Below are 20,753 nucleotides of genomic sequence, written 5' to 3'. Positions count from 1 at the left end.
TCAGACTCCCTGGGGAGGGACGCAAGAGACATTCTGCGTTAGCATGCCACAAAGCCACCTGTGTGCCCCGAGTTTATGTTTCTGAATACTTTAAACAGCTCCATACAGGGAGGTGGCTCCCAGCGTGGGCTCCCATGGAGGAGGGGGATGTGATGGTGATGATTTAGAAGTTTCAGGGCAGGAGGGGTCTCAAAAAGTCAGTATTAATGATCACATAGAGCCCAGTGAACAGCGAAACCATTGTAACTGCTGAAGCTTACCGTTGCAGAGGCCGTGCCTGCTACTGTCTGATTGCATACAAATCCGAGCTTGACGGACACCTGTTGTGGATTCTTGCCCTTGACACTGCTCCAGTCTGCTGGATGGTGGGTGTGGTTTGGTTCTCGTTCTGACCCAGACTTGAACCCCCTTACAGCTGTCACTGCTCCACACAGCTATGCCAAACCCTCTGGCACAGAAAGCAGCACTGGATGCTACAAAGAGGGAACTGAGTGAATAAAACATGCCACAGAGGAGACTTGAAATATATGCATTTTACACACATATAAGAAGTACACAAGTATAAGAAGGATGAAAATGTGGCTGTTCTTGAAGATGATCCTGATTTAAAAATATGTGTCTGCTGTTTATTGAAAATATGTTGTATTTCAGCTACAAGTAACTTTGTTGGGTCAGTTTATACCAGTGGTAGAAAGTAACTAAGTAAATATACTCGAGTACTTGTACTTTACTTAAGTGTTTCCATTTTATGCGACTTTCCACTTCTACTCCACAGTGTTTCAGAGAGAAACACTCACAGCTGGTGATTCTGTTGCAATGATGTGTAAACAGAAGGTAGTCCTGCCTACCAAAATCCAACATACAGCATTGCAACATGCTACGACTGAATTCAAACACACACACAGTCTGACACTATAACTATCAGTAATGTTTGTGAATCATTTTCTTTGTTATTAACAAGAAAATATTGTATATGTAACAAACACGGAAAAAGAAGTTACTTTTAAAAAAGATGCATAGATGTTACCCAGTGAAAATGTTTCTGTCTAAGTACTGGATATATTTCTGTTAAAGAAATTATGAAAATCTAGTTCATTTGTTTTTGGGACTGCGCTTACAATAAAATATTTTGGACTGATAAAGTATATACGTTTGTGCTGTTTGGTGTAGGGAAGGATGATTTCAAAGACTGTTATGTCTTACACATTGTCTGCCTGTATTCATACCAGCAAATGATCAAACCAAAAACCAAACTTCACTGTATTTAATGCCACTTTTGGCATCTATCTGGACAACCTGGAACTCAGTCAGAATAGCTTGTATCTATATGAGGAAAACTATCACATAAGTTCATTATAGAGTCATTTGTTTTTACTTTCTTTTTATTCTCTCTCTTTAATATTTACTTAATGTCTTAATGTTTGATAGCTTAGTCTATCTGGGTTTCGCTCTCATTGTTGTAAGTTATGTGAAAATTGTGACACACGTTTGCACTCATTTTTCACCCTTCCCTTTAATCATACATGAATATAACTAATATATACAGTTAAACAAAGTTCGGCCTTTAAGGTATGTTTACAAATCCTGTTTTGTGTTAGCTTGTAGCGCCATCTGCTGCTCAGGCGGTGTAATTACGTTGATATAACTAATATAACAGTTTGTAGTGAAGACGACAGAAGCATTGTGTGAGGTAAGGTACAGATGAAAGACCTAAATTCAAATGAAATGAGCACACAGAGTCATATTCCCTCAAGGCAGGATAAATGAGTTAGTAAAGAAACTTCTATATGTTATTTCTGACTGAATAACTGTGGTTACACGACGTGTCTTAAATGTTTTGCAACTGGCAAGGTTTTTTAAATCTACCATAACATTTCAAAATCATTCCTGCGTCTGAAAGAGTGCAAAACTCCTGCGAGACTTTGCGGGAAGAATAAGAGGCATTCTCAATCCGCCATATTCCTGAGATCCATGAAATGAGGAAGTGGGCCCACCTTGCTGCAGGATCGCATAGGTGAGGGAGTGGCCACCTGCCGCCTGCTGCTCGGTGTGAGACAGTGTGAGAGTGGAGCTGTCAGGCCTGGACTCTCCGTGAGGAGTAACACTTTCTGTCAGGCTTTCATCCGTTGAGGAATTCAATCAGAACCAGGTAAGACACAAGATTAATAGATGTTTGCGTTTATTGCAGCACAGGGATTTCCAAACTTCTCTGGAGGTGAGCTGAATAAGTCACTACAACTAATACAAGTGCGTGCAACAGGCCCATATTTATAGAGGTTAACGCAATAAACAGACAGCCCTGCATTTAAACCATTACATGAGCTTTAAAGTCCAGATTTGTGGTTTAACTGGTTACAAACAACATGTATTTTCTGCTTTTGAAAAGATTTTCATTCTTGGTGGGACCATGCAAAATGTGAAACCTGTCTGTGAGGCTTGAATAAGTGTATTTTTAAGGTAATGAATGGATTATAATGGCACAATGTGAGGCAGTAAGTGCCATCTTCTCCCAGAGAGAGAACTTTGTTCATTATCAAAGCAAGTCTGTGCAGGTGAAGCAGCAGCCAGCCGCATTCCAGTGCCTGGGGTCATAACGTTGCAATATGCAGACCCTCAGCACAACACTGTTTAGAGAGGAGGCCTGTCTCAGTGCCTGCCTGTGTTGACAAGCACCGACCAGGAAAAGAGGCTTCTTTATATCTACTGCGCTTTTAGGATTTACAGCATAACTCTGTCTTTATAAGAACAGAAGTAGCTCTTTTCACACTGCTTAATTCAGGGATGTGTCAACAATACCCAGATTTCCAGTTGATGTACCAGTTATACAAGCATCAGATTTTCAATCTCAAAAACATCCTTCTCTCAAATTACCTTTGAAAATAAAATGCTGTCTAATAAGGAGCCACTTCAGCTGGGCCGGTAGCATGACATGATTCCTGAGAGTTTGTTGCAGACAGTTTTTCTTTCCAGTTTAGCTGTAAACTAAATGATATGACTGAACTGTTAATATTGACATTTTTACCAAATGTATGTAAATTTCATGGGTTGAAAATGGCTCAACACGTCATCTACTGTTTTAAACCAGCCCTGAACCTTGCAAGGCCAATGCTGACGTAGAGTCGACCGGTTGGGACTTATCTATGTCATGAAATGTATAAGAAAAAATAATGTTAATGCCCTCTAATCAGTGTCCCCTGACCCACACGCTACCTAGCCACAAGGCCACGCCGCCTAAAGCTGTTGTTCCCTCCCTCCACATGTTTTAAAGTACTTTCCAACTAAAGCCTAACCTAGCCAAGCTAACGTTACCTAAAGCCTAGCCTTGCAATGCTTACGTTACCTAGTCTTGGGAATCAAAACTCTCTATCTGTGGAATGACCAGCCAGGTTTGACTCCTGTTTTCACCCGTTCTCTATCACTGTCCTCTTTTCACTTTTGTTCCTCAGTCAATACTTTCCTTTTTCCTTTTGTCATTATTTCAAAGGTTTTTAAACTGTAAATCTCTGAGACATACAGTGTTGCAGGACGACTCTAGCCTTTCTATACAGCCTCGTCTTTCTCTCAAATGCAGACTTGTTGAAGTTTGTTGCTTCTCCACCGGCTGCTGTGGAATTTCATTCTCATTTGTCACAATCTGTCACTCTGAATCAGTCTCTGTCATTCACCTCCTGACCTGATCTCCCCAGTAGATACCTGCAGGAATAACTCCCATCTAGACAAATGTTTGGGTACTGAATATTTGTATTTGTTGTACCGCTGCAGCGTTTGTTGTGGCTGAGTGTCCACCTTGGTCTCAGTTTGTGATAAAAGAAATCTCCCTCGGGAACGGCTGTTACCATAACAACTCAAGTGCCAGCATGGCGGTGTGTGAGAGAAGCAACAACACTGTGAGCTTGGAAAGTGTTCACTTAAAAAACTAGAGCTGTTACAAACAAGTAGGAAAAGGGACTTCATGATTTTAATCAGGGTTTTGTTTTGCATTGTATTGTTTAGTGTTTAATATTTGTTTACTTTTTGTGAGTGCTCTGTCTGCCTGACAAGACTGCCCTGCTTACAAAGTAATAGGTAGACTGTATTATAAATTACAAGGTCAATTTTAACACGTTAAAGCAAGAAAAGCACAGGTATAATTATACCTGGTATAATTAATAATGTTAATGATGGCCGTATTCCATTTCGGTGAGCCAGTTCCAGGGTTTGGTATTGTGCATGCTGGCCCACTGGAGAGGCTTCCTGGGACACTTACTGGCACAGAGCCATCGTTAACGTTCGTTGTTTCACCTGTGCTTTTCCTGCTACCACAAGTCAAAATACCTGCTGTGAAAAAGGCCTATTCTGACCAGTCCTTCTGTTTCTATGCCCCATTGTTTTGGATTTTAGTGTTTAAGTGTTAAAGACTAAAACTAGACAACAATCAAGTCTCACGCACTTGTTATCTGAACTAGACTAGAGGTCACAGGGATTCAGTTTTGACAGAGAAAACATGTCCCGAGCTTCACCACAATCGCTCCTATTTATGGTGTCATTCATCGTTCAGACTTTTTCTTTCCTTTTACCTCCCAAGTTTTGTCTCTGATGTTGTTTCACACAGCTGACAATTTCAGCTAAAAACTCTTTATCTATGTAATAAGCCATTTATTTACAACTCCCCTTCTCTGTCATTTCTCTTTAGACATGATACATGCTCAATATTATGGCATAGCAGATTTTGCAACATTGTCTGAGCCTTTGGAGCAGTCTGTAATGTATATATATGTATATGTGTCACTAGGATTACTCACTGTTTCTTCCACGTGAGGCCAGGAATGTGTTTGTGTATCCACAGCCCCACATACTTTAAACCACGGATGTTTTCTTCTTAGAAGTACTTTTAAACTTCACCCTCTGTCTCCTCAATCCCCTCTTGTCAGGCCTCCCACACCCATGTGATGGTGCAACATGCCGGCCGTGCTGCACACTCATCTTCTCTCTCTTTCCCTTTCTCTCTCTGTCTCACTACACACACACACACACACACACACACACACCACACCACACACCACACACATGCACACATGCTTACACACAAACACACCCACACAGCCCTGCTGGGGAATTCATGGCCTCAGGCTAACAAAACACAACCCCGTCCAACAGCGGCGGAAAGCCCTGAGAGAAACTAACACAGCTCAGCTCCCTCGCAGCAGACTAACAGCATGGAGATTCATTTATGAGAAAACACGTTCTGACAGCAAAAAGGCACTTCTCTGACAGACACTGTTGTCAGGTGGGTAACCGGCAGAAATCTCAACCTCATAGCTAGGTGTGTTGTGAAGGTTGTTTTTTTTAAATATTTAGCTCACTCTTACTGTGTTTGCTGAGTCAACATGCCCTCAGATGTTTGATTGACAGGGCAGAATATTAACATGGGGAGTGGAGAGTCAGACGGATGTTGTGGGTTGTTAATGTTAATGTGAGAGCAGCTCTGGATGTGTTTCCCTGATTTTTTTATTTGATGCATCGGTAGGTTGCACCTGAAAAGTTGAATCAGTGTGTGCAGGCTTTCAGTTTTTTTCACCCAGTGAAAAGATTTCAGTTGACTTTCCAGGTGTGTTATGGTGGCTGTGAGCTCAGGTTTTTACGATCTTCAGTAACCGTCGCCATGTTTGTTTAAAGTGGTTGGAGCAGAATCTCCTGTTGCTGGGATGTATTTATTATGAGGTATTCATGTATTAAAGGAATAGTTCGATATTTTGGAAAATATTTGCCTTCTGCTAAGAGTTGATGAGATGAGAAGATTGATACCACTCAGACAGAGCCAGGCTAGCTTTCCCCTCTGTTTCCAGTCTGCATGCTAAGCTAAGCTAACCATCTCCCGGCTCTAGCTTAATATTGAGAAGACAGATATGAGAGTGGTGTCCGTCTTCTCGTCTAACTCTTGGCAATAAAGCGAGTAAGAGTCTTCCCCAAAATGTCAAACTATTCCTTTCAGAAGGACAGAGGAGTTGCTTCCCTGCTACCTTTGGAGATTTTTGTATTGCATGTAGGGCAGATCAACACAGGTTGCATAACAGCCCAGAGCTAAGAAGCTACTACATGGGTTGGTTAGTCATCACTCTGTTATTCACTGTTGTTTTCGTATATTTAGTTGTTGTCTCGGTTTATTATTTATTCTTATTGTCCCTGTCACCCTGCAGACATGTAGTTTCCCATTCCACACATGTAATGAAATTTAAGTGACATTTGCATTCAGGGAGAAGACAGCGTTTCAAGGAGTTTTCCTGGATGATACAAGTCTCCACACTGTCACAATTTTGCATTATGAATCACACAGGCCCTCACTTGAAATCACAGTTAGGAAGGAATGTAATCAGCGGATCTCAGAACCAAATGATGTTAGTCATGGACGCCACCTGGCACAAGATCACAGCATCAATGTGAAGGGTAGCATGACTGTAGTACTATGATGAGGCAAGTCACAGAACAGTGTGTACTCTTGTGCTAAAGACAGAGTATTGTCACTACAGACTTTCAGTCAATATATTATGAAGTTAAATGTTTGTTTTTCGTGGATCACAATCTTTAGCACCATATTATATAAAACACACAGTCCTCTTCCTTTTTTCTAATTTGTCTACTTCAGGCTTGAAGATTGAAACAAATTAAGGATCAAGACTACTACTACGACTACTCATGTTAAATCTGAATTAAAGTCTTTTCCTTTCTGTGTCGAAAGGATTATGTGGATATGATGGTGCCGACCCAGCCTTGAGAATGTATGAGGTGATGTCCGGTGACACCCTGTCCTGGAAGGTACCCAGTCCAAGACAAAGTGACTCAGACTCCTGCCCCGAATCGCAGTTCACTGGGGAAGGAGGGCCCGTCAAGATCCTCAAAGTGTGCTTCTGCACCAACAACAACCTGGGCAAGAACTTCAAGCTGGTTAAATGTGACAGCTCCTGGCAAATCAGGGTGAGAGCAATCTAAAATAATATGGGGAAGGGAGGTCAGATGACTGCGATAAAGAGAGAAATCGAGATTACAAATTTGACCTGTCAGGATGGAAGGTGGTGTTTTGTATTTTAGCCAGAAATCTGTTTTATTTGGCCTTAACATGCAGGAAAGTTAATAAATCCTTTATCAGTGCGCAAATAATCTTATTCTCTCTTTGAGTGTACAGCAACAGGCAAAAGTTTAAAATGTTATCTCCAGAGCGTCCTCTCCATTTTTACAGCTAATTTGTTAGACACTACGCACAGTCAAGCCACAGTGTGCAAGAAATGGAAGCATGACTAAAAATGAATGATAAAACTTTGTCAACAATTGCTCCTTCTGTCTCCTTCAGGCCATCATTCGTTCGATTCTGATCAGCGGTCGATTGGGGCCGAACATCGAACACGCAGGATGCTACGGCCTCCTGTTGAAGCACCTGAAGTCAGAAGAACTTCACTGGCTGCATCCAGATCTGACTGTTGGGGAGGTGGAACAACGCTACGAGAGCCATCATGTGGAAGCTGAGTGGAGGTACAGATCGATTACTTGGACGTTTGTATCTGATTTTATCTTGCAGAGTGAGTGTTTGAATGTTGAATGTTGAAAGTATGGCATTTGATATCTGTTGTCTTTGCAGGTATGACCTTCGTATCAGATACGTTCCCGTCAATTTCCTGGAAAAATTCAGAGATGACAGGTCGACGTTGCTGTATTTTTACCAACAGGTAACAAACTATAGTGTATTTTGTTTTCAACCTTTTGGCTGATATGGAATTCACTTTGGATTCACATGGATGTTGGATATATTCTGTAGGTGGCACTCCTTTTGTTTCAAACAAATCTACATATTATAATGTGAAACCTTCAATACTGTTAAACAGGGGTCATCAGCCCCCGGACCATGAACCGTACAGGACCACAAAATATCTGTTACCTGTTATCTGAAACCATTTGATTCTGCGGAAAAGCTGAATAGTAAAACAAATGTATAGACTCTTAAAAGCTATTTTTGCGGTAATTACCTCGAATCACTCCGTTATGCTTCTGATAAAAATACCCAGATTTTTAGCTATAGTAGGACATCAGTACTCAGGTAAGCAGTCTGTCACCACCACCTCTCAGCCAGTCAATATAAAAATAAATCTATATGAATTTGATATCCAACTGTTTTTTACAGTAGTGTAATAGTCCAGAACTACTGTCGTATAAATTGGTGTATCTGATTTCTGTGTTTCATTTTATGACAGGTGCGTAGTGATTACATGCAGTATCATGCCAGTAAGGTCAGTGATGGGATGGCACTGCAGCTCGGCTGTTTGGAGATCAGGTGAGTCACTGCATTCCTCTCATTCTGTTGCTCTTGCTGGTCAAGCTTTCAATTTCATTTGTTTTATTGAGTGCAGTGAGTTGGTTAGAGTTATATTGACAAGTTGCCCCATGTGTTATAAAGCATGTACTGTGCTAATCTTCATGTTAGTCAGTCATGAATGTACTTATTGTTTAGGATGAAGAACATTTAGTTGTATGGAATGTATTAGTTGTTGGGATGTTTTCTTTTTACTCTATTTTCTTACAGGAGGTTCTATAAAGACATGAATTCAAAAGGTCTAGAGAAGAAGTCCAACTTTGAACTTCTAGAGTAAGTTTTTATTTCCCCCTTAATCTTGTGACTGTCATTTTGGCAACATAACTTCCCTCAGACGATGACTTTACTCTGTATGAGTTGATAGTGAGCCTTGAGTTAATCAAACCCTTTGAAAAGCCTCACTGGATAATGTTAGAAATGCCTTGTGGCAGCTTGACTTCCATTTTCTTAGTTCATTAAAAGTTTATTCCTTCTATTTTTCTAAATTTCACTTTACAAATGAAGAAAAGAAGTGGGCCTGGACCTTTTCTTTCCTCAACAGCTGATTAACAGCATGAAGGTAAACTATCCTAACCGTGATTTCAATTCTTAATGACTTGACAACACAAATGTATTTTCCTGGTAGATCAGCCCTTTATCATATGTACATAAAAAAAACGATTTAAAATTTCCCTGTTTGTGATCCAGTCAAGGCAGCTACGGAAGTTGATCCAACAAACGTTTCAACAATACGCAACACTCAAGGAGGAAGACTGTATGGTCAAGTTTTTTGAGACCCTCAAAGAATTCATCAGTTTTGATGAAGAGGATTTCCCATGTGAACTAGTGGTGAGTAGCAACATTATGTTCAGCGTGATACTCAGCAACAAAAGGTTTCTTCCCCTAAATCCTATTGTAGTCATGGTTATAAACATCAGGAGCTCCAGTTTTGGTTCACATTAATATTACAAACATTTAACTGCTCTCTCTCGTCAACAGCAAGGTTGGAGTCTGTCAGTGGAGCTGGTCATCGGTGGGAGGGGAATTCGCCAACGCACACAGAAGAATTCAGCGGTAAGCATGGTGAACATTTATTCATATAGTTCATCATTGTGTTGTTTTATATTTCAAATCTATCTGGCCCAGTTCAAGGATTTTTGTTCAAGGAATAGTTGGACATTTTGGGAAATATGCTATTTCACTTCCTTGCCGAGAGTTAGATGAGAAGACCACGTCTGTATGGTGAATACCAAGCTACGGCTGGTTAGTTTAGCTTAGCATAAAGACTGCAAACAGGGGGAAACAGCTAGCATGGCTCTCTCCAAAGTTATCAAAATCAGCTTAGCAACACCTCTAAGACTCATAATTAACAGTAACTGTCTGTCTCCACCGGTTGCCTGGCAACTGCTCCCATCAGAGAAATAGTCGGGCACATAACCCCGCTTAAGACACCAACTTGTCAATTTTAAACTTCAGTTTTTGTACAGATGAAACCAACCAGATACAACAAGTGACTTAGTGAGCTTTAGAGGTGCTGGTAGGTAGATTTTGTTACATTTAGACAAAGTTTTATGCTAAGCTAAGCTGACTGGCTGCTTCTTATTTCTCGTACAAACATGAGAGTGGTGTCAATCTTCTCATCTCACTCTCGGCAAGAAAGCAAACAAGCATAATTCCCATAATGTCAAACTATCCTATAATTTCTGTTTTATTCTGAGAGTTTGATAGATATTAATTCCTGCTGGATATTTCAAGTCTAGACATATTTTGCAAATAATCTGGTTTATATAGTATCTCTTTACCTTGTTAACAGCCATCAGTGTATGCTAAATCATTATATATGTAACACAGCTTGTTAAATGTAATCAGCCCCATCATTATTTCACTTATTGTATTTCTCTCAGCCTGTTTTTCTAGCCGACTTCAAACAGATCAAGAAAGTACAATGCTTATCTCAGGGCGACGGCAAGGCTCTCATAAACTTCGACATAGAGGGGGCCAGACAAGTAAGTACCTCAATAACACGATCTACCTATTATACAATAATGCTTTGAACACTGTTAAGAATCAGAATAGCTAAAATTAGTAAGTACATTTACTATAGAGAGCATTTGCACAGGGAATTTGACCAATGTAGTGCTCACATTGTCATGTCCTCTTTTGTACTTTCTGACAGCGTCTATCGATCAATGTGGCCACGGTCCCTATGGCGGAGAACATGATCGACCTTATTGATGGGTACTGCCGCTTGGAAAATAACACAGATGATACTGTTATCTACCGACAAAATAGAGGTGCGTACGCCACTTCTCAACATCACTGTGGTTAAAGCTTACAATGAATATGTTATGAATGTGTTGTTTTTCAGGATGAAGCGTGGTTGGGTGCCTTAAAAGCTGTATGAAAGACTTTTAAAATGCATTATTTAAACTTAATTGGAATTATTATTGCTAATGTCTATCCTAGATGCCATTGCACGAATTTCCCTACCTGAGATTCCTACAGGGTGAGTGGATTTTGGCTGTTTTACTACTTTGAATGATTTGTGACCTCTCTCAGCCTCAGTGTAGCTGCAAGCTGTACTCATTCCCTTTTTGATTGTAATATGAAATGAAAAGTTATTGATGAGAAAGGCTGTTATTGAATCTGTCAGCGCTCTGAGGAGCCATAACTTGAAAATCTCATTCTGTCTTTTCTCTGGAGCAGCACAGACACCGGATCGGCCAGATACAGTATGGGTGAGCTGACAGTTTTTATAGTTTTACATAACCTCCATGTATAATACAATACATAGCATCTGCATTTCCAATTTTAAAAGCCAGACCTTTATGTCATTATCCTACAAAAACAAGTAAGAGCATATTGATAGAAGTGGCTCTGAGGTTCTGATCAAGAAATACATGTTCTTTCTTTTGTATTTTCAGGGTCAGATATCTATTGTGAGATTCTGGATGAAAGACCGAAGTCAGGTTTGTTAAAAGTTTTCCCATTCATGTCTTTTGCAGAATAATAACTGCGGGAACTCATTTTTGAACTTTTATAAATTAAAATCTTGTTCTGCAGCTGTCAAGTACGGGATCGACCGAAGTGACATTGTTCTCGGCCGAATCCTTGGCGAGGGTTTTTTTGGGGAAGTCTACGATGGATTTTATAAAAAAGCTGTAAGTGTATCTTCCTAGTTGAAGTACAGAAAATAGGTAAAACCACCTGTCGCGATTATCAAAAACTCAAGTTAAGGTCTTCAGATTACTTGTTTTGTCTGACTAATTGTCCAAAACTCAAAGTATCCGCTTACTGTTACATAAGACAAAGAAAAGCAGCAAGTCCTTATCAACTGAGAAGCTGGAACAGGAGAATGTTTGGTGTTTTTGCTTGAAAAAACTTCTTGAATGCTCTCACTAGTTTCCATTAAAATATTTGTCCCTTTTGTCTTTTTCGCTTTTTGATTGAACAGAACGGCGAAAGGGTTAATGTGGCAGTGAAGACCTGCAAAGACTGTTCACCTGATGTGATGGAGAAGTTCATGAGTGAAGCAGGTAACTAGAAAAATGTGCAGAAAATAATAAGATAACTGATAACAATGACAATAACATTAAAATGTGTATTTGCCAGTAATTATGAAGAACCTCGATCACCAGCACATCGTCAAACTGATTGGCATCATAGAGGAGGATCCTGTGTGGATTGTCATGGAGCTGTATCAGTATGGAGAGGTTAGTGCCAGTCTTCAGTTTTAATGCCGTCATGCTGTGTAATTGATGTGCTTTTAGTTTGAGAGGGCATCACGCTCGACAGGATTCACACAAAAAAAATGACTGCACGGTTCTGGCATGAGTCATGTCTGATCGTGTTGCAGCAAGATTCATGCATCTCAGCGTGACAGAAAGTGTGACTCTGTAAGTGAGTTCCTGTCTTGCTTAACTGCTGACATTCTTGCAGCTCGGGAACTACCTAACTCAGAACCAGAACAAGCTGACAAACACAACTCTGGTGCTGTTCAGCCTGCAGATCTGCAAAGCTCTCGTCTACCTCGAAGGGGTCAACATGGTGCACAGGTGAGAGGCTCCTTATTATAATAGACAAGACTCACAATGAATTTGTCCAATCAACTGACAAATCTTCTGGAAATTGATGGAACCATATTGTAACATATGTATGTAACATGTATCAGTACATATTTATGAAACAGATGTGAAACTGAAGGACAAAAACTACAAACGTAGCCACAAAATGGTATAAAACTAGCTAGCGGGTCCCCTGAAACATTATGCAGAGAATCAAGGCCTCGTCTTTAGAGCGTAACAAAACCTTTTGTCTGCGATGATGACAAAGGTGTCACTTTGACAGCACTAAGTCACCGTGACCAGCTAACCCATACTGATTGTGTGTGAAGTGATAGTGTTTGTACAGTGTGTCTGTGCTGAAACTGTCATCATTCCCTTAAGTAGGAGTAATGGGTCTTTTATATAATTCATTTGGTCCTTTGCCACTGTCATAAGAAAAGAGGCACAACCTGTAATGTACTGGGCCAATCATGCTGGGCTACAGCATGTCCTTGAAATAATTTGACAAATCTGAGACCAGATTGTGATTTACTGCACAGTGTTCATTCACAGGGATGCTGAGGGAAAAGGCAAGCTGACGTTCCTAAGAGGAAGAGATATAGTGATAAAGAGATGTGGCTAGGAAGAAAATGAACAGCATGGAGTCATATAAGGTCGTGACAATCGCAAACTTTTTAATTTAAACTTGATATATTTATACAAAGACACAACATTACAGAAAGTTGATGATGAGATGCCAGAAAAACATGCTTCACTTAGTTGTTTCTGCAGAATGTTATCAACAGTTTTCAGGCAGCAAAGCAGCCACAAGTGGATTCAATCTCCCGTGAAGAAAAAACACAGACAAAGGAAATTAGTTTCTGCCTGTGTGGAAAATGCAAACATTCCTTTTGTATTATATTCTGCTGCAGTCGTTGGCAGCACTGCAGTAACCCAGAGGCAAGTTCAGGTCAATCAGTGGGGGCGTAAGGTCATTTCAGACACTCTGCTCCGCCCATAACAGACTGATAATATCCACATCAGGCTACTCTACCTTAACAAACCTTAATATTTCTTTCTCTTTCATTGGTGTTTTGTCACAGAGACATTGCAGTTCGGAACGTGTTAGTCGCCAGTCCAGACTGTGTGAAGCTCGGAGACTTCGGTCTGTCAAGATACATTGAGGATGAAGAATATTACAAAGGTTTGGGAGGCACATCTGATGCACATTTCACATTTTGTTCAAAAATGAAAAAGGTTGACCGCAAAATAACGCCTCCCGTTTCTTTGCAGCGTCTGTTACTCGGTTGCCAATCAAGTGGATGGCCCCAGAATCCATCAACTTCAGACGTTTCACCACAGCCAGTGACGTCTGGATGTTTGGTGAGCTTGTGATACACTAACATACAGTACAACAGCTCAGTGCAAAGACATTTAGGGGGTTCAGGGCACAAGACAGGAAAACACACTCACTCACATGTGGCAACAGGCAGTTGGCTGGTTAATCTTCAACCCAAACAAGCACTGCATGATTTTATGAACAGTTATTTGAACTAATATCAGAGCTACATAGAGGTCCCGAGTTTCTTAAGTACTGTAGGCACATAGACGTATGTCTTTCTTAAACAGGGATGATGGCTTAGAAACTGCTTCATATACATTTATATAGAGCATGCACAGGATCAATAATCAAATTACAGTATCACCTGTATCTCTACCTGTCTTCACTTGTGGTCTTGTGGTCCACAGACGTATCACAATCAAATAGCTCACAACAAATGTCTTAGATGCTCTTCATGTGTATTTACTTCTACCTTTCTCAGTTCTCAGGCCCATCATTTGAAACATCTGACCTTTGATGATGGATGTTTTGTTTAGACGCACTCGTCTTTTTGCCCATGAGAGAGAAAAGCAAACAAGGCATAGCAACTTTAATGCTCTTTATTATTAATATGCCTAATGTAATAATACTGGCTTGTATTGAAATACAAGTTGACATCTGACTATTTGGATTTCCTTCCCTTAAACATTTTCTGAAACACAATCAAACTATCTATACTTTCTGTTTTCAAGGCGAAGAAAAAGTGAACTGCCAGAAGCAATGTGACTTTATGATGGATAATAAATAACAGTAAGCATGTATCTAAGCATTTTTTGTTTCTCCGATAGCCGTATGTATGTGGGAAATAATGAGTCGTGGACAGCAGCCGTTTTTCTGGCTCGAGAACAGAGACGTGATCAACCAACTGGAGCAGGGAATCAGGCTGCCCAAGCCGGACAACTGCCCTCCTGCCCTCTACTCCCTCATGACCCGCTGCTGGTCCTACGACCCCAGAGAGAGACCCAACTTCACTGAGCTGGTGGTCAAGATCAGGTATTTCTTTAGATATAAAGAAGAGCTTTACTCTTACAAAGTGACTGATTACACAGAATGAAACCCTCTACAGTTCATATAATTACATGTTTATGTTTTTCTCATCAGTAAATGTTTTGCGACTCTCAATTGCCAATTTCTGTTGATGCATGAACAACAAGGACAAAGGCCTCACAATGCTGGTTACACTGTTTTATGGTAGCCTTTGTAATGATGCAGTAATTGTGGTAATTTTATGTATTAATCCAACTACCTTCTCAGAGTAAGTTCAATATAAAAGAAGTTAGTTACTTTTTAGTTTTTAAATTATAAAAATGAAGATGAGTGAACAAATATTTAAGATCAGCAGTGCACTGTGTTTTTGTACCTCTCTCACTCAGACATGATATAACTTGTTGTCTCTAATCTGTCAGCGATGTCCACAAGATGGAGAAGGAGCAGGAGGTGGAGAGAGAGAGGGACAGAGCGCGCTCCACAAAATTATTCGACACCAAGCTCAACTTCCATGAGCCTCCTCCCAAAGTACGAATCCCTGTCAAATTCAGCCCGTTATATGTTACAAAATAGCACGTTATTCAAATTGAATGCATGTACTTTTAACACATCTTTTCACTATTCACTGTAGCCTTCAAGAATGAAACCAGGGCGCTTTGGGAACACGCTCAGTATTGGTCTACACATTCAGGTACAGTTGTTTACCCAAGCAGCCTGAAAAGATGCCTGTTTCCTCCAAGATGACAGACTTTACTTCAAAAAGATTTTTATGTTAGTGATGTGTGTGTATGTGTGAACCTGTGCAGCTGAACGAGGCTTTGTGTGCCAGCTCACCTGACCTGGCCAGCCCATGTGAATATCAGTCCCCTGTGGACTCCATGAACACTCTTCCGTTGCCAATCAGGTCACCTCGGCGTCGAAGCATGGGGGTAAGAAAGACTCAGCTCTGTGTGTATGTCATGTGTTCAAATGTTGACGAACCTGTAGTACTAAAGCACTACATGCAAGTTAAAAATGAATGCATTAAGAGAGCAAAATAGACTTTGTGTGCTGTTAACCCATCATACTTCCCCCGATCATAGGAGGGCGAGTTTCTCCGACTGGACCCGAACAGCCGGGAGGACGCCCAGCGCCTGTGGCAGAGGGAGAGACACCAAATGCAGGACACTCTCCGCCAACAGAAAGAGCAGATGATGGAGGATAAAAAGTGGCTGGAAAAGGAGGAGAGACTCCTGGTGGGAACCAGAGCATCATTAACTTTTGTCAACCCCCTCTCTGTGTCTCTGTGTGCCCCCGCCTCCGAATTCAACGTGGCCCTGGAGGCTACGCTGAACGAGGCATCGTTAAACAATATCGGCCCACTCGTTCACTCTCGACGCCACACTAGTCTTAAATTGAATGTTCCCCTGATAACAGTTCCAAAGAGGGGGTCCATGTCCATATTCTATCAAATGAACCTGCCTGTTCTTTTGCAGGACCCCATGGGACCAGAGGAAGCTGCCAGCCCAGTGGTAGGTGTCAACTCTATATCATGTTAACCAAACAGATTTTGGCAATGTAGCTCACATTTATGAGCCCAGTTTGTTTTCTTCTCATTCCCATTGGACAAGTGGCTAAATGTGGTCAGCCTGATGTTACACAACATGTACTAGTTTGTAATCTATTGTGTTGTAGAGACATTTCAAATTAGAAACATGTTTTGTCAGCTACCTAAAACTTTTGCAGCAACAGTAAAGTAAGCTTGATTATTTAAACTGGAAATCAAACCAGTGAAATTGCAATGATAGAAAAAAGAACTACAACTGCTGGCCTGTACATATAGAAGAAATATAATATTGAATACAGATAATATTAATTATATTTAAATACATTTAAATAAATAAGAAAATAGCATAAGAAACAGGCACATAAAAATACATGTTGTACTAGTGATCACAAATATATTAATTAGTGCATGTTTATGTATGCGCAACAATCCAGTACAATCATAACTGCAGTCACATATCAGTATCATCTAAATGCAAAAACTTTACAAATTGTTCTTTGGGGTTATCAAAAGGCATTCTGGGGAATATAGGACACCACATTTAGTGAAAGTGGTTACTACCAATAAGGTTTAGTGATTGTCACAGATATGTAACAGTGTAATTGAAGACAAGGGTAACTTTTCCTTTAAGCTTTTGTATTTCTCTGTAGTTTTCTTAATCTAAATTATATCTGAGAACAAGTTCAGTCTGTCATGAGTTCTTGTGCTGTTTGGCAGGATTACCTGCATTATTGTCTACAGTGTTTGTGAGCTATTGAATATCATGAGAGCAGACAGGATGTTTGTATTTTCTCGTCCTCATGAGAGTTATCTTTCATTCTTTTTAGTCCCTTGAAGCTGATGCCGAGAACGGTAAGTGCTTAAAGGAAAATTACAGTCACATTTCATTCTGATTTAATCTGAATACTTTTATTCCTCTCTCTCAATCCTTCGTCTTTTCTCTGTCTCTCATGTTGTTCATCTTTCTGCCCTGCAGCACCTCCAGTGAAGCCCCCGCGGCTCACAGCACAGGTAATTATATCAATTTGTACTATTTTTACCTCTGAAAACAATGTTTTAATTGTATGAGCTTTGATTAGATTTAGATAAAAAATAATTTAGAATCAACTCATTCATCTCAAAAAAGTGAAGTTAGCCTGTAGTTGAAAGGGAATTGATGCCACCATGCGTGTAGTGTGCCCAATGATCTTTGTTTAGAGTAATGAGAGTGAGTATTTTAATTATTAAAACACATTATTCCCTCTTACTCAGCCTGCGCCCACAGCTGAACTGGACCGCTCAGACGACAAGGTTTATCACTCCGTCATGAACCTGGTCAAAGTTGTTGTCCAACTCAAGAATGACGTCACAGAGCTGCAACCGGAAAAATATATCACCCTTGTCCAGGTACACTTAGACATATTTCTATTTTTTACTTAAAGGTTGTTGCTGCTTTAGTGGCAAATTTATGTATGACTTGAGTCATACAGCTGATTAATTCTCTGCTCTGCATTGATCTCTGCCCGCAGTCTGTTGGGATGGCTTTACGAGACCTGATTCGCAGTGTGGATGACATACTGCCCACCTTACATGAGTCTGTCAGGACTGAGGTACTGAATGTTGTCTTCAGCTTGTTTGCTGTGTTGTCTTTACTTCCTTTTTTTATTGTTGTTATTTATTTAAATGTGATGCATTTCTTGCTTCTAGCAATTTCAACCAAAACATTTATAAGCTTCAGAAAGATAGTGCCCATGTCTATGTATCTGGATTACGCAATATTGAACAGGTGTGTTTACAGGCTTTTTTCACAGCAGACATTTTGACTTGTCACAATAGAAAAAGCACAGCCGTTTCTAATAACGTTAACGATGGCTCCGTTCTGTTCAAGTGCATTCGGCATGCACAATACCAGGACCCTGAAACTGAAGCAACTAAATGGAATTCAGCCGTCATTTATTTTATTATTTACACCTGTGTCTCTCCTACTGTGACATGTCAAGATGTCTTCCATGCAAAAGGCCAATAGTGCCCATTCAAAAAAAGTCATCCATTATGTTTGTTTGTCCCCACAGATCGAGGGCACCCAGAAGCTGCTGAACAACGACATGGCGGAGCTGATCAGCAAAATGCGGCTGGCCCAGCAGAATGCCATCACCTCGTTGAAGGAGGAGTGTAAGAAACAGATGCTGGCTGCAGCACACACTCTGGCTATGGACAGCAAGAACTTGTTGGACGCTGTGGACCAAGCCAGAGTCAGGGCCAACTTAGCCAAGCCAGTGGCCCCCTAGTGGACTCTAAACTCTCTTATTCAGTTTACACATCAAGCTTAAATCAGACTGTTTCCACATCTGTCAGTCAGAAATAACATTTGCACACAGTCAACCATTTTTATTGTGATTAAACTGCTTAAATTAAGGTTGTGGCAGTTCTTTGGAGTCGTCATACCTGTAAATGTGTTTAAATATGATGCCACAACTCTGTGGATATGGACAACTTGGGAGAAAGTGGATGTGTATGCTTACCAAGGTAGTATAAATATGGTCTATTGGCATCCTGTTTAGGATGCTGTCATTTCAGACAAACTTCATTAAATGTAAACAGTTCTGATGTGTGATTGGTGAGTTATTGAGTTAATTATGTACTCATGAATTGAATAATCCTTGTAAATATAAAATGTGTCTTATGACAAGTACAATATGTTTTACCACAGAGAAAAATAATTGTTGTTATTGTGTACTGTCCAGATATTTAGACAAATTGTATTTTGATGCTTTGGTAACATAGTTTTTTTTATAACTTCCATACCAATAAAGCCTTTTGAATTGAACTGAAGAAGAATGCAATGCAAATAAAAATTAATGGTTTAATCTTTCAAACCTGACAATAGTAACTTGAGTGAAATGTAAAGATGACAAAACCAAAAGGTTAGTCAGTCATTCAACTTTTCAGAAGTGTTTTATATATATTTAGTACATATCTCAAGTTTATATATGGTGCATTATGTTCAAATGATGAGATGAAGACTTCAACGGTATAGATAATAGATTGAGTCAGGAACTTGAAAGAGTCTAAGGTTTTTGTATTATGTCCTAATAAATCTAATTATTATAAAATATGGACTTCTAGCATGTAAATCAAGTGATATAAAATTAAATATCATGATGTATACTACCGTACATTAAAGCCTGTTCTTTGAAACCTGTTGTTGAGCGTTTAAATCTACATGTTCAGCGTTTCCCCTCACTGTGACATTTGTGGTCATATTTAATGCTAGTAGAAACTGTTGCTGTAAAGTATTGATAATCTTTCTGTATTTATTTGGACCAGTTTGGATTTTTATAGTGGTAGACACAATAACAGCAACACCTGTATTATATAATACAATCCCATGCAACTATTTTTAGCCTCAGAAATTACCACAGCTGAATCACCTATGTGATGCAGCCTCATCAAAAGGTTAACATTATAAACTCCCCCCTGCAGCACTATAGCATTGTGTTTAAGCATACAGCACATAGACATATTGACATGGTAGGAATAATTAATATAATTATGTTATAATTATGTGTCTGTGTATCTACAGAAGGTTAAGTAGACTTGGTTGTTCTTTGTTCTATGACTCACTGTTATAAAAGACTACTTTTATATGTTAAAGTGATATTAATAACTAATGTCAAGATGAAATGTCTCTTTAATCAGGGAGCTCATGGGCAGCATCATTTGTATTTGGACTCTGTGAAACTGTATTTAGGACAGACAACTGACGGAGTGTTAATCCGTTGCTGCCCTAGCGTCATTTTCACACCGCTCAATAAATGCAATAAAGACGGATTTTTAAAGGTTTTCATAAGGGTATTTATTATATAGTATGATCATTCAAAAATAAGTGTAATCATGGCCAGAAAAAAAGACCTGAAGAAAAAAAAAATGACCCCAGTCAGTGTGTCCAGGATACTATGGATTCCTTGTACAGCATGCCACTGTTGGTCAAAACCAAAGAAAGTTGAGAAACTTATAAAAAAGGTAAAAGCCATCCCATTTTAGGTAGAATGAAGTTTCTGACTCGTCAAAGTTTTTGACACAAACCCAGCATCTCATAGCAATTTTTCCATATTTCTCTTCATCCACGTTGGAAAAAATGTGGCAGAATGGGAATTTCAGTCTGTCACTGTCTCCAACAGTCCAACATATGAATGACATTAACAACTTGGACGGATTGCCATGACACTTGCTACATTACGTCCCTAGAGGATAAATCCTAATGACTTTGGTGATGCCCTTACTATGCTCATCAAGCATCACCCACAGCTCTAACTTTTCACAGAATACCTCAAAGTACTGAATGAATTCCTGTCAGTATCAGCTGTATTTTTAGACTAATGCTGCTGACCAATGTTGGGCCAGTCACTTGGAAAATGTAATCAAACTGATCTCTTATTGGTAATTGAAAATGTAATCGCATCACTTTACTAGTAACTAAATACTAGCGGTAATTATAAC

The 20,753-nt window shown here is 39.8% G+C and overlaps 1 protein-coding gene across 3 annotated transcripts; it reads left to right on the top strand.

The window, feature by feature from the left end:
* Positions 1-2,070: 2,070 nt before the first annotated feature.
* ptk2bb (protein tyrosine kinase 2 beta, b) lies at positions 2,071-19,435 on the top strand. Of its 3 annotated transcripts, none has more exons than XM_070925655.1 (31): positions 2,071-2,149; positions 6,716-6,951; positions 7,325-7,503; positions 7,610-7,697; positions 8,220-8,299; positions 8,549-8,611; positions 8,843-8,897; positions 9,026-9,166; positions 9,317-9,391; positions 10,222-10,323; positions 10,494-10,611; positions 10,784-10,823; positions 11,024-11,055; positions 11,242-11,286; positions 11,381-11,478; positions 11,772-11,853; positions 11,930-12,030; positions 12,257-12,372; positions 13,464-13,564; positions 13,654-13,743; positions 14,530-14,734; positions 15,148-15,256; positions 15,360-15,419; positions 15,535-15,657; positions 15,811-15,963; positions 16,204-16,239; positions 17,102-17,126; positions 17,251-17,285; positions 17,526-17,660; positions 17,783-17,863; positions 18,326-19,435. In XM_070925655.1, the coding sequence occupies exons 2-31, from the start codon at positions 6,754-6,756 to the stop codon at positions 18,539-18,541; spliced, it is 2,982 nt and encodes a 993-aa protein (XP_070781756.1). In that variant the 5' UTR covers positions 2,071-2,149; positions 6,716-6,753; the 3' UTR covers positions 18,542-19,435. The 3 variants fall into 3 exon arrangements, with proteins under 3 accessions (XP_070781756.1, XP_070781758.1, XP_070781755.1); XM_070925657.1 differs by having other exon boundaries at positions 11,021-11,055; XM_070925654.1 differs by having other exon boundaries at positions 15,811-16,239.
* The last annotated feature ends 1,318 nt before the right edge of the window (positions 19,436-20,753 follow it).

This window comes from Enoplosus armatus, chromosome 19, assembly GCF_043641665.1.
Source record: "Enoplosus armatus isolate fEnoArm2 chromosome 19, fEnoArm2.hap1, whole genome shotgun sequence".
NCBI lineage: Eukaryota > Metazoa > Chordata > Actinopteri > Centrarchiformes > Enoplosidae > Enoplosus > Enoplosus armatus.
This window is presented reverse-complemented; position numbering and strand designations above follow the sequence as displayed.

Coding starts and splice junctions, on each gene's coding strand:
- ptk2bb (XM_070925654.1), top strand. CDS start 6,754: ATGTATGAGGTGATGTCCGGTGACACCCTGTCCTGGAAGGTACCCAGT. Junction 11,854..11,929: donor GAAGTTCATGAGTGAAGCAG/GTAACTAGAAAA, acceptor TGTATTTGCCAG/TAATTATGAAGAACCTCGAT. Junction 14,735..15,147: donor GAGCTGGTGGTCAAGATCAG/GTATTTCTTTAG, acceptor CTAATCTGTCAG/CGATGTCCACAAGATGGAGA.